General features: G+C 38.6%; 1 protein-coding gene across 1 annotated transcript in view; it reads left to right on the forward strand.

Moving 5' to 3' along the window:
• bark (protein bark beetle) overlaps positions 1–18,368 on the forward strand; it is a 223,768-nt gene that overhangs the window by 151,050 nt on the left and 54,350 nt on the right. Inside the window, exons 11-14 of the mRNA XM_067153381.2 lie at positions 2,972–3,198; positions 6,645–6,833; positions 7,322–7,566; positions 13,765–13,999. Coding sequence (XP_067009482.2) covers positions 2,972–3,198; positions 6,645–6,833; positions 7,322–7,566; positions 13,765–13,999 — 896 coding nt within the window. The remainder of the gene's footprint in view (positions 1–2,971; positions 3,199–6,644; positions 6,834–7,321; positions 7,567–13,764; positions 14,000–18,368) is intronic.

Consider the following 18,368-nt stretch of genomic DNA (forward strand, 5'->3'; position numbering starts at 1 on the left):
AACCATCATTGGTTAATTTCCCTGGCACGGGGGCTGGGTGTACGTGTTGTCTTCATCATAATTTCATCCTCATCACGACGCACAAGTCGCCTACGGGTGTCAAATCAAAAGACCTGCACCTGGTGAGCCGAACCCGTCCTGGGATATCCCGGCACTAAAAGCCATACGCCATTTTTTATTTCTTCTGAATATTAAGCTGATACTTGATTTTTATACTCAAATTTTGTAATCCATGTGAAGGCACACAAAGAAAACCAAGGAAGTTTGTTTGGACACTGATCGAACAGAAAGGGTCATCATCATCATCATCATCATTATCATCATCATCAGTTAACCATCTCCAGTTTCCCAGGTATGGTGAAACAGAAAGGGTGAATTTTCGTAATTGCTGACTGGATTTAATCTCTGAGCTTCAAATTATCGTAGCAATCAGATATGGAATAATACGACTGTAACTTCAGGTTGGCAGGAAGAATATTTGTTTTGTTATTACCAAAATTTATTTTACACCACCCATATCTGTTTCCTGATGTTGAGTTTGGAGATGGCTACTCTATCCAACCAACAAAAACTAAACCATGAAATATGAAGACATTAAACCAATATACAGATATTTCAAAGGCCCAGTACTGTGTAGAATACTCAGGAAATTGTTGACAAAAATGTATTCATGCTCATTCTAACTAAGTGAGCACTTATATATCAAAGGGAATTTTCCCAAAACAAATAATTAAAATGCAGATGATTAGTTTCACAACAACAAACATGTATTGATTTAAAGTGATCATCATGAGAAGGAACTTTACTACACTTTCTAGAACATGTGGTCATTGCCTCAATATTCTCTTGACTCATTTTGCTGTATCCAGATTCTTTAGTTCTTCTTAATGTTGTGCAATTAGTTGATGTAGACATTGCATAAGTGCAAATACTTAGGTGTGAGATTTGAAAGTAATTTGCACTGGAAGGGTCATATTGATGACATTGTTGGGAAAGCATACAGATCGTTACATGTCATAATGAGGCTACTTAAAGGATGCAACAAAGAATTAAAAGAAAAAAGTTACTTGAGTATGGTTCGTCCATTATTGGAATATGCAAACAGTGTTTGGGATCCTCACCAAGAATACCTAATAAAAGAAATAGATAGTGTGCAGAGGAAAGCAGCAAGATTTGTAACAGGGGATTTCAGGAGAAAGAGTAGTGTATCAGAAATGTTAAAGGAACTTGGGTGGGAAACTTTAAGTAAGAGAAGGGAGAAAACTAGACTTATAGGATTATATAGAGCCTATACAGGAGAAGAAGCATGGGGAGATGTCCGTGAGAGGCTTCAGTTGGAAAATAATTATATCGGCAGGACTGACCACAAATATAAAATTAGAAGGAATTTTAGCAGAAGCGATTGGGGTAAATTTTCATTCATTGGGAAGGGTGTGAAGGAGTGGAACAGTTTACCAGGGGTAGCGTTTGATCCTTTTCCAAAATCTGTACAGATATTCAAGAAGAGAATAAACAGCAACAGAGAAAATAAATGAAGTGTTAGAGGGCATTCGACCAGTGCAGGTTATTGTAAATAAAAAAATGTGTGTGAATAAATTAATTCCATCCCCTGGTCTAAGGAGTTTGGACAGCCAAAGTAGGGGACTGCCTGTAGGGGTGAAGTACAGTGGGGACTTCGAGGGCCCTGGGACCGCTACGGTAGCTGTGAAGGCCCTTCAGGAACTCTGAAAAGTGGTGGCAAAAGGGGCTCTGGTTAAGACGCAGCAGGTCGTTATGCTACTTAGGATCCAGAACGGGTAAAAAAAAAAAAGTAAATAAATAAATGCAGTGTAAATATTAATATTATACCAGTTGTATAGTATCATTTGAAGTAATTCCACATACTGTATATCAGTTGACTATATTTGTAAGTAGTACAGGAGATATTATAAGTAGAATTTTGTAAACAATATAAATTTGTTAAGGATGAGCTGTGTGTTTAATAGAAAAAATTGTTAGCATAAATTGTATAATATTGTATTATAGGAAAATTTTCTTCTCTTGTTAATTTAATATTTAGTGCTTGACAATAATGTATTTTAGTGTACCATTTGCCACCGAGGTAGATACCTCATTTGCAAATAAAGAGATTTTGATTTTTGATTTGATTTGATCTTGCATTATCAGGCACATGCACACCTTGTTCATACTTCTCAGTTATTTTCTTATTAACTTTTACTATAATCATCTCTTTCTTACTGCCTTCCTCTTCAACTTTTTCTTTACTTGGCTCATTGCTGTAGTAAAGTTAAGCTATTAAATAACAGTCATTGCACTTGGACACAAATAACTTTGTACATGCACATGATTACAGTTCTGTAGTATACGTAGAGTACGGTACATATATGACTATATGAGCAAGGCATGGTGATGCTTAGCAGACAGATAAGTACTTCTTTTTTAAAATGCTATTTGTTCGGGGCGTCGAACCATGTGGATCTTTTGCCCCTACTGGCACCATATTGTATGAACCTGCGTGTAATCGGAATGGCGGTAGTGTGAAATGTTGTGTGTGAGGAAAGGAAGAATAAGGACATCACAAACACCCAGTCCCCAGGCCAGGGATATTAATCTTTACAATTAAAAAATTCCTGACTCGGCCGGGAATCGAACCCGGGGCCGCCGGGTGACAGGCGGACATGTTGCCCCCTACACCCCGGGGCCAGATCAGATAAGTACTTGTTTATCAAGTTAGAATACATTTAAAATTTTTGCTCGTCTTGAAAACATTTGCAGACCAAGTTGTTTGCAATCCAAGGTTTTACAGTACTGGAAGAAGGTAGTTTGCACTAGTTCTTCACCCTTCACCTTGATGGTGAATGTGCTTGGGTTAGTTTCCAGATATTAGAAAATATTACATTATTTAGGGGATTATATGTAAAGGATGATATAAATTGGTTTTAAATTTTGTTTTGTTATTTTGTTTCTTCAGCAATGTGCGCTGTACAGAAGATGATATTGACATCACAAAATGCCGAGCAGAACATGTTGCTGAGTTTGAAAATTCTTGCTCGCATGAGAACGATGTCGGCTTGCGCTGCTATGAGTCCTCGTGGGCTGGAGTTCGGCTGGGAGTTTTGGCAGAGAGGTCTGATTTACAGTTTCTGACTATAGAACGAGCAGGGCTGCTGGATTATGCCACCAATGCATTTAAACCTGGTAAGTAAGATTTTTCCATGAGTTTTACTTTGTATTACATATTAAATAAATGTTGGCTAATTGAACAGTCCATTATTCTCATGAGCCAACGGCCATAGCCGTGTTGAAACACCGGATCCCGTGAGATCTCTGAAGTTAAGCAACATTGGGCGTGGTCAGTAGTTGGATGGGTTGCCACGCGCTGTTGGTGGGGGTAAGGGAATGGAGGAGCGGAAAGGAACTGGCCACCCTACTGCACGTAAACTCTGGCTCAGGAACACCTCTGTGGAGGTTCGGACCTGCCTTCGGGCAGAATAACCCTTACCTTATTATTCTCATTAAAATCTTGTGGTATAATTTAGTATTATTTAAAAAAACTCAAATTCTTGCCTTAAAATAAAAGCTCCTGGTGTAAGGAATATCATTGCGCGTAGTAATGCTAGTTGTGATTGTACATGGAGGGGAACTTCCCCTTACACAGTGTATTTGGTTGTGTATAGTGAGAAAATGTACGTAAAACCTCTTCATTGTTTATGATACATGATGATGGCAATGAAAATTGAAAAGATTGCTCCTCCTAATCTACACAAAATACAGGGTTTCTCATATAAACCTGCATGGCGTTCGTACTCTGTGCATTGGCAGCTGCAGTATGGAAGGTGCACGCAGAGTTCTTGACCTTGCAAGCAGCCTGCACATGTTCGACTTGGCAAGCATGAGTCGCCAGTCTGAATCTCAGCTGTTAACATGGTGAGACAGTTATCATTACAACACCGTATTTTCATAAGTTATTTTAAGTACGAGCTGGCTCGACGGTTACATGATGTATTTGTTTAGCAGTTTCCTGATGAAATGCCTCCTTCACGAGCACAGATTCGCATAATTGTAAATAATTTGAAACTACTGGATCAGTTCTTAATAAAAAAACATGCACGCATATGAACAGTTTTAACAGAGGAAAAGCTAGATGACATTAGTGCGAATCTTGAATAGTCACTGAATATATCACACAAAATTAGCACAACAAGTAGGGATTTTGGTTTCTTCTGCACACAGCTACAAAGCTTTACACATCAAACCGTACAGATTTATACAGGCCTATTGTTTAAAACCTGCTGATCCAGATAAAGAGTAAGATCATGGATCATTGAATGATCATTTATTCGACCCACAGCTTGTGTTCTTTTCTGATGAGGCCTAGTTTCATCTTGCTGGTCGTGTGAACAGTCATAACTCTTGCTATTGGTGTGCAGAAAATCCTAATGGTGTTTATGAAGTCCCTCATTATGTTAGGAAGATTGGTGTTTGGTGTGCTGTTAGTGCAAGACAAAAAATTGGCCAATTTTTTCAAGACAACAGTAAATGCAGAGAAGTACCAAGATGACATTTTGATGCCATTCTTCCATCAGTTAATGGAAGAAGATTCAACAAGATTCATCCCCTGCTCATACAGCAGAAGATTCCCTTCTTACAATCTTGGAAGTGTTTGCAGACAGAGTGATCAGTGCTGGTCTATTTTCCCCCCATTCTCCTGTGATTTTTACTTGTGGGTTAATCTGAAAGAAAAAAAAAAGTATATTGAACAAATGCTTACACATTGGAAGAACTGAAAGAAAACATTATGAATGAAATCAGAAATATTACAGTGGCCAGAATGTGGTTTTCATAAGATAAGATTTCATATAAGATTGTATACACGCTTAAAGCAGGGTGGTTGCGCGTGACATAAGTTTGACTGAGGCAGCTGCCGTACCACAGAGTACAAACACCGTGCATTCGACCTGAGTTTATATGAGAGACCCTGTATACTTAAAAGAATTACACTAGTTTCAGCCCCATTCATTGGGCCAGCTTCAGCTTTATAGATAAAGTTAAAATACAAATTAACGTACATTAAAAAACTTACTTAACAACCATAGAGTAAAACGGCACATCATGTTTGATGAAAATTAGACAGAGATTTCAGTGTGTAGTCCATTTGAACCTCATAAAGATTTGTATGATTCTAGAAGTCCTTATCACTACTGATAGCCTATATGATATAATTAAACCATAGTCTATATGACTTGTTTATAAAATTCTATTTACATTACAATTTAACAATCTTTTGTTCAGTTTATACTTCATGTTCATCCTTGTGGAAATTTGAATTTGACTGTTAAAGTTCACTGTCGACTCTAATGTACACTGATATACCTGAATATGTCTGAACTTCAAGTAAGAGAAGGGAGAAAACTAGACTTATTGGATTATATAGAGCCTATACAAGAGAAGAAGCATGGGGAGATATCCGTGATAGGCTTCAGTTGGAAAATAATTATATCGGCAGGACAGACCACAAATATAAAATTAGAAGGAATTTTAGCAGAAGCGATTGGGGTAAATTTTCATTCATTGGGAAGGGTGTGAAGGAGTGGAACAGTTTACCAGGGGTAGTGTTTGATCCTTTTCCAAAATCTGTACAGATATTCAAGAAAAGAATAAACAGCAACAGAGAAAATAAATGAAGTGTTAGAGGGCATTCGGCCAGTGCAGGTTATTGTAAATAAAAAAATATGTGTGAATAAATTAATTCCATCCCCTGGTCTAAGGAGTTTGGACAACCAAAGTAGGGGATTGCCTGTAGGGGTGAAGTACAGTGGGGACTTCGAGGGCCCTGGGACCGCTACGGTAGCTGTGAAGGCCCTTCAGGAACTCTGAAAAGTGGTGGCAAAAGGGGCTCTGGTTAAGACCCAGCAGGTCGTTATGCTACTTAGGTTCCAAAATGGGTAAAAATAGAAGTAAATAAATGCAATGTAAAGTTTAATCTTATACCAGTTGTATAGTATCATTTGAAGTAATTCCACATACTGTATATCAGTTATCTATATATGTAAGTAATACAGGAGATATTATAAGTAGAATTTTGTAAACAATATAAATTTATTAAGGATGAGCTGTGTGTTTAATAGAAAAAATTGTTAGCATAAATTGTATAATATTGTATTATAGGAAAATTTTCTTCTCTTGTTAATTTAATATTTAGTGCTTGACAGTAATGTATTTTAGTGTACCATTTGCCACATAGGTAGACATCTCATTTGCAAATAAAGAGATTTTGATTTGATTTGATTTGAACTTCTATTAAGTACAATAAATTAAAATTTGGTACATTTGACCTATTTATAGAACTTGTTTACAAGCATCCTGTACAGTCTCCGTATGTTTACAATCGTAAAATACATCCTTAGCTGCCTAAAAATTGATGGTCTTTGCTCTGTATATGTATTTAATGGTAGAATAACTTGAAGTGGTATTGATAATATTTAAAAGTTGACTTTTTTACTTAGTGTATTGTGTTTACGTGACGATTACGCTCATCTTACAGATCCTGTGTATAGGAGACTTTGTCTTATATAATAACCTTTTCTTCTGCATGAAATTTAACTTGAGCCATTTTAGATTCCATTATTGTTTGTTGTGGACAGCATTGCAGATAGATCTCGCCCGGCATGCCCTGGAAAATGTTCGTGTAGTGGACAACTTCCAGGATGGTTTAGGTGTTCTCTATTCTGACCTATACTCCAGAGATGTGGCTAATACTGTCAAGAACTGTGAATTTAGTAACAATAGAGGGAATGGTATCAGCTTCAAACAGCTTGGACTGAAGATATCAGGTAATCATTGCTTTCGTGTTCTGTACTTTGGTTCATAACAATAATAATAATAATGTTGTTGGTTTTATGCCCACTAACTGATTTTTATGGTTTTTGGAGTAACCCTATTTCAAACTAGATAATTTTGAAAGAAATTCATCTTCTGTGATGGTCAGTTTTTGTGTGGTTGAGCGTACATATTAGTTTAAAACAATTATTATTAAAGCATATATTTTGTATTACTATTGAAATTCATTTTAAAAAATATTTTTACTGCATAGTAATGTGGTTAAGTGTAAGAGAGGACTTTGCCTCTACTAAAGACAAGTAAATAAAACACAATTTAAAAACTGGGGCATTAATATAAATCTTGTTAAAAGAGATAATAAAATAACAAACACAAGTCTTATGACCTGATAAGTAAAATCTATCATTGCTCTTGAGTTCATGTGTTGATAGTGTTTGAGATCTTCGATCTTTATTAAACGATATGCATTTTACTCATTCAGGCTCTACCCTCCAGAACAATAAACTGGCTGGCATCAGGCACAATCCTGCTCTTTCTGCTCAACAGCAGCGAGAGTTGGCTGGCTGGTTTCAAGCTCCGGCAGAAGCCATGAATCATCCAGATGCTCCGTACAAGCCTATCATTATTCCAACATATTACACCGACATTTCTGTGGAAGATAAGACTCTAGTACTGGTGACGGCAAGATTTAAAGACAACACAATTGAAAGAAAATTTCAGATCAGTGTAAGTATCCGAGTAGATGTAGTGAAATCCTTATCTGGTTCAGTTTTAAGAATTATTATGTTAATGTTCGGTTTATTTGTAGACTATTGAAACCTTGTCATCTAATATCTTGGAACTTGAATAGAATACCAAGAGATCCATTGAATATAAATATGCTGGCATCTGGTCTGCTTTACCAATTTGCAGGAGTAAATACAAATTTCTCTGGAGCAAACTGATAATAGATCTGTGGAAATTCACAGTCTGTTTTTCATAATGTAATTTTTCTCACAAAAACAAAAATGGAAATTATTTTGTTCAGAAACATGCCTGAGACTTTCACAGCTAGCCTTCCATTCTGTAATTTAGCTATCAGTTGGCATATTTAACTCATTAAAAAGAGAACAATAAAACTTTGATTTCCACTTATTCAATACACCCTTTTAACAGACTTTCAACACAGAAAAAATGAGGATAGTCTCTTGCAATACTTAACTCATTGCCGCATATCCAAATTGTTTCTTTCCATCAAATGTGATTTGCATATCCTGTTTTTGATTTATGGAAACATTGCTTTTCGTTCACAAAATGCCTGGTGGTTACTGTTTATCTGTTCAAGATGAGCTTTATTTTTCCTCCAATCATGTACTGCAATGTTTCTCCTCATGGTATGTTCTTCCTGCAGCGTGATTACCAGTTTTCTATGCTTCTTCAATAATGTGGAGCTTTTCTTTAGCTGTGGATGACATATAATGAGAACTCACACCAGCTCTCCTCAACACATGCTACTACTTCAACTGACGCTACAGAAATGAAGTGAATTGTCCCAAAAATATACGTCCCACAGTGCTCAGTTATGGTGGAAATTGATTTCCCATAAGACTGGGCAGAAAAATGCCAATTTCCAGAATTCAGTTTGTCAGGAAGATAGTACTGCCTTTGACACAAATCACATCTGCACCCCAAATTAAAAAAAAATATATATGGGGATTATTTGTGTACATACAGCATTTGTCATTTGAGAAGATATGACTGAATAGGCTGCATTTGTATGTTTAGAAAGGGCTTCGCATGATCTCTTGGCACGACAGAACAGGAGGTTGGCCCAATACACAAATAAAGTAACCTTTTACCTTCTTCCTATGCTTTCCCTACCTCCTGTATTGCACATGTGGACTTGGCCCAGTTGTGCTGTAGGATACTCTTCCTGATCCCAATCCCATATGAGGGAATGTGTTAAAGTGTTATTTGTTACCGCGTGCAGACATTTTAATTTGGTGCCATTTGGCTGCCTGCTCATCAGTTTCACTGCTGGTCTTCAGCTCTTACACTTCAACAGACCGAAGGCGTGACTATTACAAACAGAGAAATCAATCAATCAATCAATCAATCAATCAATCAATCAATCAATCAATCAATCAATCAATCAATCAATCAATCAATCAATCAATCAATCAATCAATCAATCAATCAATCAATCAATCAATCAATCAATCAATCAATCAATCAATCAATCAATCAATCAATCAATCAATCAATCAATCAATCAATCAATCAATCAATCAGTCAATTCCTCCTGGTCCTATAAATGAATATTTGCCCCAATCTTGGCTGTGAGGTTGGAGTTCCATAAGGACCCAACTGAAACCCTGCTTACTGTCCACTGTAACATTGACAAGGTGTTGACATGCATTACAAACAAACTTTGCATGACAGTTTTCTTGGTCAAACCTTCTTCTTTGCACAAGAACTGAATCTTTTGCTAAGATATAACTGTAAACATGAATGATACTTCAACTTTTCCTTCTGTAAGGGGCAGGGAAAGGTTAAGTTCCAACAGTTCAGTCTCAAGATAAGCAAACTCAAAACAGTAGTGATGGCAATAAACAGAGAAGGACGACCAGCAAACATCATGCTAGGAAACCATTCACTAGAAAGTGTGGAAAGCTTTACATACCTTGGTAGTGTAATATATCGAGATACACTAGCCACAATGGAGGTGGCAAATAGAGTGCAGAAGAGCTCTCACTTTTACCAGCAAATACAAACACTCCTCTGGGATCCCAAAGTACCAACAAAATCAAAGCTGGTGATATTCAATCAGTACTTCATACCAATCTTAACCTATGGTATTGAAACCTACACCCTCACTAAGAAAGACCCATCAAGGTTGTAGGCATCCGGGATGAAGTTCCTTAGGTCCACAATTAAAAAAACTGAACTGGACAAATTGAGGAATGGTGTGGTTAGGAAGGAAGCTGGGATTGTTACATCATTGTTAGATCGGATCGGCATGTCTAGACTGATGTGGATTGGGTATGTAATGAGGATGGAGCCAACAAGGACACCATATCTTAACATGGAGCGACATGTGGCAGTTAGCTGGAAAATTTATAATGTCCAATAACGGACCATTTATATTGGTATCATGTGGCAGGGAAACGGATGGTGGGAAGACCAAGAACCCACTGGATGGACATCGTAAAGATGGATATTGCAGATCGGGGAAGGACACTGGAGGACGTGATTAACAACAGAACGTATCTCAGTAAGACAGAATGGAAGAGGCTCGCCAGTAGTACTTACCCGGGAAACTGGAACTGTAAAATGATGATGATCAAGGGGCAGTCAAATGAAAACTGAACACCCACTACAATGTGACCATGGAATGGTTTTATTCAAAAATAGTTATCAAAATTGTTAATACATTTATTCCACTAAGAGACGAGATGATAAATTCCAGTTATAGAAAGAGGTACGTCGTTGACAGAATCATAACCGCACCTGCTCTTGCACTCTCTCGTCCGAATGAAACACATCCACGAATATCTTTCTTCCTCTGTGATTCATCAGTTGTCCCGGATAAGGCCATCAATCCGCCCTATCACAAAAGGAGAAATGGCTCGACGGGCCTGTCCTGATACCAATATAAATGGTCCGTTATTGGACATTATAAATTTTCCAGCTAACTCATTCCTGGCTGCCAGCGTTTCGCCCTTGTGTGCTAGGCTGGGCTCATCAGTTGGTACCTAGCACACCTACCAAGACGCTGGCTAGTGCATACCGGGGAGGCCACTGCGTAGGCTAATTGTAGCCACCGGCAGTGCCAATGCACTATGAGACACTTTGTCTCATTATCAAAAATTGATGCCTGCTTGGCCATCAGATGATTAGATGTTGATTCCCATAGGGAATCTGAAATACTTGTTCCGAATGAGTAAATTTATAATACCAATATAAATGGTCCGTTATTGGACATTATAAATTTTCCAGCTAACTCATTCCTGGCTGCCAGCGTTTCGCCCTTGTGTGCTAGGCTGGGCTCATCAGTTGGTACCTAGCACACCTACCAAGACGCTGGCTAGTGCATACCGGGGAGGCCACTGCGTAGGCTAATTGTAGCCACCGGCAGTGCCAATGCACTATGAGACACTTTGTCTCATTATCAAAAATTGATGCCTGCTTGGCCATCAGATGATTAGATGTTGATTCCCATAGGGAATCTGAAATACTTGTTCCGAATGAGTAAATTTATAATACCAATATAAATGGTCCGTTATTGGACATTATAAATTTTCCAGCTAACTCATTCCTGGCTGCCAGCGTTTCGCCCTTGTGTGCTAGGCTGGGCTCATCAGTTGGTACCTAGCACACCTACCAAGACGCTGGCTAGTGCATACCGGGGAGGCCACTGCGTAGGCTAATTGTAGCCACCGGCAGTGCCAATGCACTATGAGACACTTTGTCTCATTATCAAAAATTGATGCCTGCTTGGCCATCAGATGATTAGATGTTGATTCCCATAGGGAATCTGAAATACTTGTTCCGAATGAGTAAATTTATAATACCAATATAAATGGTCCGTTATTGGACATTATAAATTTTCCAGCTAACTCATTCCTGGCTGCCAGCGTTTCGCCCTTGTGTGCTAGGCTGGGCTCATCAGTTGGTACCTAGCACACCTACCAAGACGCTGGCTAGTGCATACCGGGGAGGCCACTGCGTAGGCTAATTGTAGCCACCGGCAGTGCCAATGCACTATGAGACACTTTGTCTCATTATCAAAAATTGATGCCTGCTTGGCCATCAGATGATTAGATGTTGATTCCCATAGGGAATCTGAAATACTTGTTCCGAATGAGTAAATTTATAATACCAATATAAATGGTCCGTTATTGGACATTATAAATTTTCCAGCTAACTCATTCCTGGCTGCCAGCGTTTCGCCCTTGTGTGCTAGGCTGGGCTCATCAGTTGGTACCTAGCACACCTACCAAGACGCTGGCTAGTGCATACCGGGGAGGCCACTGCGTAGGCTAATTGCACTAGCCAGCGTCTTGGTAGGTGTGCTAGGTACCAACTGATGAGCCCAGCCTAGCACACAAGGGCGAAACGCTGGCAGCCAGGAATGAGTTAGCTGGAAAATTTATAATGTCCAATAACGGACCATTTATATTGGTATTATAAATTTACTCATTCGGAACAAGTATTTCAGATTCCCTATGGGAATCAACATCTAATCATCTGATGGCCAAGCAGGCATCAATTTTTGATAATGAGACAAAGTGTCTCATAGTGCATTGGCACTGCCGGTGGCTACAATTAGCCTACGCAGTGGCCTCCCCGGTATGCACTAGCCAGCGTCTTGGTAGGTGTGCTAGGTACCAACTGATGAGCCCAGCCTAGCACACAAGGGCGAAACGCTGGCAGCCAGGAATGAGTTAGCTGGAAAATTTATAATGTCCAATAACGGACCATTTATATTGGTATTATAAATTTACTCATTCGGAACAAGTATTTCAGATTCCCTATGGGAATCAACATCTAATCATCTGATGGCCAAGCAGGCATCAATTTTTGATAATGAGACAAAGTGTCTCATAGTGCATTGGCACTGCCGGTGGCTACAATTAGCCTACGCAGTGGCCTCCCCGGTATGCACTAGCCAGCGTCTTGGTAGGTGTGCTAGGTACCAACTGATGAGCCCAGCCTAGCACACAAGGGCGAAACGCTGGCAGCCAGGAATGAGTTAGCTGGAAAATTTATAATGTCCAATAACGGACCATTTATATTGGTATTATAAATTTACTCATTCGGAACAAGTATTTCAGATTCCCTATGGGAATCAACATCTAATCATCTGATGGCCAAGCAGGCATCAATTTTTGATAATGAGACAAAGTGTCTCATAGTGCATTGGCACTGCCGGTGGCTACAATTAGCCTACGCAGTGGCCTCCCCGGTATGCACTAGCCAGCGTCTTGGTAGGTGTGCTAGGTACCAACTGATGAGCCCAGCCTAGCACACAAGGGCGAAACGCTGGCAGCCAGGAATGAGTTAGCTGGAAAATTTATAATGTCCAATAACGGACCATTTATATTGGTATTATAAATTTACTCATTCGGAACAAGTATTTCAGATTCCCTATGGGAATCAACATCTAATCATCTGATGGCCAAGCAGGCATCAATTTTTGATAATGAGACAAAGTGTCTCATAGTGCATTGGCACTGCCGGTGGCTACAATTAGCCTACGCAGTGGCCTCCCCGGTATGCACTAGCCAGCGTCTTGGTAGGTGTGCTAGGTACCAACTGATGAGCCCAGCCTAGCACACAAGGGCGAAACGCTGGCAGCCAGGAATGAGTTAGCTGGAAAATTTATAATGTCCAATAACGGACCATTTATATTGGTATTATAAATTTACTCATTCGGAACAAGTATTTCAGATTCCCTATGGGAATCAACATCTAATCAGGGCCTGTCCTGGCCACATAATATCTTGCAGTGATATGAGCCCTTCTCAGAATCTCCTATGCCACTCGTGCACATTTGTCATGGATATGCAGTGTTCGCCATACACAGCAGACATACGATGATAAGTTTCACATACTCCAGCATTCTCAGCCACCAGAAAACGAACCACACTTCTCTGCTCTTCTTTGCTTGCCTCCATTTCTACAGCTGGATGAACATGCCAGACCAGTCCGTGCATCAACAAAGACATAACCCAACAATTGCTTCCACCTGTGAGTTGTCACTATGCAGTTCTCTTACCACAACGATGGCAGTATCGATACGTAACAACAGTATTGCCAACTCTGTCTACGTTTCATTTGAAGAGCCCTTGCATACATCAGCTCTGTCATTTGAGTAAATATAACCTCACCTGATGACCTTATCTGATGTGTATTACATCCCATATTAATCTTTATTTACAGTGTAGACCTGGCTTTGTCATTGGTATCCAATTACTGAATCCTATCCACAATCGAAGTACTGAAGAGATCATCATCTACGACTCTCAGAGCATCAACAGTGAATCTCAGCGCTGGAACTTGAGCCGAGACCTTGTTGTATTCCCTACTGTCAGTAGCTCGTTCCGCATCATTATGCAGTATAGCAGTGGCATGGATGCTCTTGGTGGGGCAGTCATCTTACTTTCATCTGTTCCAGGTATTACCTTTTGTATACTAAATATGTATCTTTATCTATATAAATAAAATAAGAATTTTATCTGTACTTCGGTCAGAAATTTTGAACATTGTTATTTATGAGTTGAATAAATAAGATGGAATGTAATTTTTAAATTTCTGTCATGCTTGTCTGTCTGTATGTACTATTCAAGAAAGGGATGGGAAGGTCCAACTATTCACTACCAATTAGATTTATGTTATTATCTTTATTAAATGTTGGGACTAGTTTTGACTCTATAATATTGGGTCATCGTCATCCATAATCAAAAGATGGAAAAGATAATACATGAAGATACAAATACAATAAGATACAGTATTCATCATGGCATTCAAGATGGCGACTACTGTGTGTGAGTCTGTGATATCCGTAGTAGATAATGGTGTAAGATGCAGTGAAAAATGTGGCAAATACAGAAGAGTGGTTAAAAATGGGATTCTGTGTCGTAAGTGTGATGAATGGTACCATTTTCGCTGTGCAAATATTGTAAATAGGACTGATATTGAAGAAAGTGAGTGGCTGTGTCCCGAGTGTAAACAAACTGAGAGTGAGGCAAAACAACAAGAAAGAGAGACTTATGAAACTATAATTAAGATTTTAGGAGTGCTACAAGAGGACTTATGCGCTCTGAAACATGAAAATGAAAGCTTAAAGGACAGAGTAAAGAAACTGGAAGATAAAGAAGACATTGGAGATGAAAGATCGCCGTGGACGGAAGTGACGCGTGGCCATTTTAGGCCTAATGTTAAACATATGAGAGAAACTACGAACAATTTAAAACCGGGAAAAAACTCTTTGCAGTGCCAAAATAGATTTCAGTTATTGCAGCAAGTTCCAGAAGAAGACACACCAAGTTTTCCAAATAATTTTAAATCCAGTGGAGGTAAGCTACAGAAGAAAACCAACCGAAAGTCAAGATCGCCAAAGATTCATCTCTACGCAGACAGTCAAGGGCGGGGTATGGCAGAAGGCATCAAGGATGAGCTGCAGAATCCAGAGACTGAGGTTTTAGGACTAATAAAACCAGGTGCCAAAACTGAAGACGTCCTTTCAAGTTGTGATCCTGTGTTAGAGAAGGACAATTATGTGGTGATTGTGAGTGGTACAAATGACATTGCTGCAAATGAAGGTGAGGAATTAATTACGACTCTCAGAGGTAAGATTTCTAAACTACCTGACTCAAAAGTAATTGTAGTAAATGTGCCACCCAGGTTTGACCTTTTAGAGGACTCATGTGTGAACAAAGCTGTACATGATGTAAATATAAAAATCAAGAGATTAAGTAAGAGTTTTAGAAATGTCTATGTAGTAGATACTTTAGGTCTTGGCAGGCAAATGTTCACTAGACATGGGTTACATCTAAATGGTAATGGAAAAGCAACTCTCTGTAGACAAATTGCTACAATTATCAACAGAGATTTGCAAACTAATCTGTACTTAAGAAAACCCATACCACTAAACTGGCACATACAGGGAAACTTGCCAGAAAACCCAGACCCTTAAATCAAGATCTATGTACAAGGATCTGGGTTCCAGGGAAGTTCTCAACTCATGAGTCAAATGTTACCCAATTGCAACAGTCAAGTTTTAGGGAGGAAGGAGGTCTGAGATTGCTCTTGGTAAACTGTCAGAGTGTAGTAAATAAACAATTAAAATTCGGTACATTGATGGAATCTTATGAGATGGATGTGGTGATAGGAGTGGAATCGTGGTTGAGAGAAGGGGTGGGTAATACAGAAGTATTTCCAGAAGGGTATACAGTCTATCGTAGAGACCGAGGAGATAAAAAGGGAGGAGGGGTATTTATTCTGGTGAAGGAAACTTATTGTTCGCATGAATGGTTTACTGATGAAAGGGATGAAATATTAGGGATAAAATTAGTTTGTGATAATATGAAGGAGGTGGGAATTATAGGAACATATAGGCCTGGAAGAGAGGAAAGAGACATGGAAATATTTGAGAAAATAATAGATTATACTCATAAAAACAATAATGATACGGTAATAATTGGGGGAGATCTAAACTTGCCTGAAGTTGAATGGAATGGAGCTGCAAGTGAAGCCCATGAACAGAAACTGGCAAATAAGTTAATTTGGGAGGGAGGATTTACACAAGTAGTACAAGAACCAACTCGTCTCAATAACTTGCTAGATGTATTCTTGGTTAAACCATGGGAAATTGTTGATAAAACTGAGGTAATTGAAGGAATAGGTGACCATAAGGCTGTAATAATGGATGTAGGACTGGTACCAAAAAGGCTTAATAAGAGGGTCACAAAAGACAAGAAATTATACAGAAAAACTAAAGTTGATGAATTTGGGACTTACCTTAAATCACAATTCAGTTGTTGGATAAGTGAAGGGAATAATGTGGATACACTTTGGGCTAAATTTAAAGGAATCATTTGGGAAGGAGAGAAGAGATTTGTACCTGTTAAGAAGGGTAAAATGACCTCAGACCCTGTTTATTACACAAGGGAAATAAGAAAATTAAAAAGAAAATGTAGAATAGTAAACAGGAAAATCAAAGAAGGTAGGGAGAGTAGAGAAAGTAGAAAACAGCTAATGAGGGAACTGAATAGAGTGAAAAAGGAAGCAAAAGAGAATTATATGAATGGCATTCTTCAAGAGGGTAATGACCACAAAGGGAAATGGAAAAAGCTGTATTCATATATTAGGAATCAAAAAGGAAAAGGAATCCAAATTCCTACAATGGTGGGAGAAGGGGGTGAACACTATTTAACAGATACTGAGAAAGCAAACCTCTTTAGTAGGGAATTCCGAGATTCAGTAGAAGATTGTCAGGACTTGGAAACCGTAACAGAAGATAGAGAGGGAGAGACACAGAGGGAAACAAGAAGCTTCTCATTCACAAATGAAGATATTTTCAGAGAAATCCAACTGCTTCAGCAAGGAAAAGCAGCAGGAAGTGATCAAATTACTGGGGAGGTATTAAAGACAATGGGGTGGTGTATAGTGCCTTATTTAAAATTTCTCTTTGACTATGTCATAAATAATAGTGTGATACCAAAGGAATGGAAGGAATCTATAATAATACCAATTTATAAAGGAAAGGGTGATAAAAGGAAACCAGAGAACTACAGACCAATCAGCCTGACCAGTATAGTTTGTAAAATACTGGAGAGTTTAATAGCAAAGTACATCAGAGGGATATGTGATGATAAAAATTGGTTCATGAGGAGCCAGTATGGATTCAGAAAGAAATTTTCTTGCGAGGCACAACTGGTGGGATTTCAGCAGGACATATCAGATCAGTTAGATTCAGGAGGCCAGTTAGATTGCATAGCCATAGATCTTTCCAAAGCCTTTGATAGAGTGGAACATGGAATATTATTAAAGAAATTGGAGGGAATAGGATTGGATGTAAGGGTTATACGTTGGATAAGAACATTTCTAAATTCAAGGGTTCAGAAAGTCAAAGTAGGAAATAATATATCACAGGAAGAGAATGTCTGGAAGGGAATTGCACAGGGTAGTATAATTGGTCCGTTACTTTTCTTAATATACGCAAATGATTTAGGGAACAATATAACATCGAAAATAAGATTGTATGCAGATGACATAATTGTTTATAGGGAAATAAATAACATTGAGGATTGTTCAGAATTACAAAGGGACCTTGACAGTATCCAAGAATGGGTTGAAGAAAATAATATGAAGATTAATGGAGGCAAATCAACTGTTACAACATTTACAAACAGGAGCTTTAAAACTGAATTTGAATATACTTTGGATGAGGTAGTTATCCCAAAAGATGGCAAGTGCAAATACTTAGGTGTGAGATTTGAAAGTAATTTGCACTGGAAGGGTCATGTTGATGACATTGTTGGGAAAGCATACAGATCGTTACATGTCATAATGAGACTACTTAAAGGATGCAACAAAGAATTAAAAGAAAAAAGTTACTTAAGTGTGGTTCGTCCATTATTGGAATATGCAAACAGTGTTTGGGATCCTCACCAAGAATACCTAATAAAAGAACTAGATGGTGTGCAGAGGAAAGCAGCAAGGTTTGTAACAGGGGATTTCAGGAGAAAGAGTAGTGTATCAGAAATGTTAAAGGAACTTGGGTGGGAAACTTTAAGTAAGAGAAGGGAGAAAACTAGACTTATAGGATTATATAGAGCCTATACAAGAGAAGAAGCATGGGGAGATATCCGTGAGAGGCTTCAGTTGGAAAATAATTATATCGGCAGGACAGACCACAAATATAAAATTAGAAGAAATTTTAGCAGAAGCGATTGGGGTAAATTTTCATTCATTGGGAAGGGTGTGAAGGAGTGGAACAGTTTACCAGGGGTAGTGTTTGATCCTTTTCCAAAATCTGTACA

This window comes from Anabrus simplex, chromosome 9, assembly GCF_040414725.1.
Source record: "Anabrus simplex isolate iqAnaSimp1 chromosome 9, ASM4041472v1, whole genome shotgun sequence".
NCBI classification, from domain to species: domain Eukaryota; kingdom Metazoa; phylum Arthropoda; class Insecta; order Orthoptera; family Tettigoniidae; genus Anabrus; species Anabrus simplex.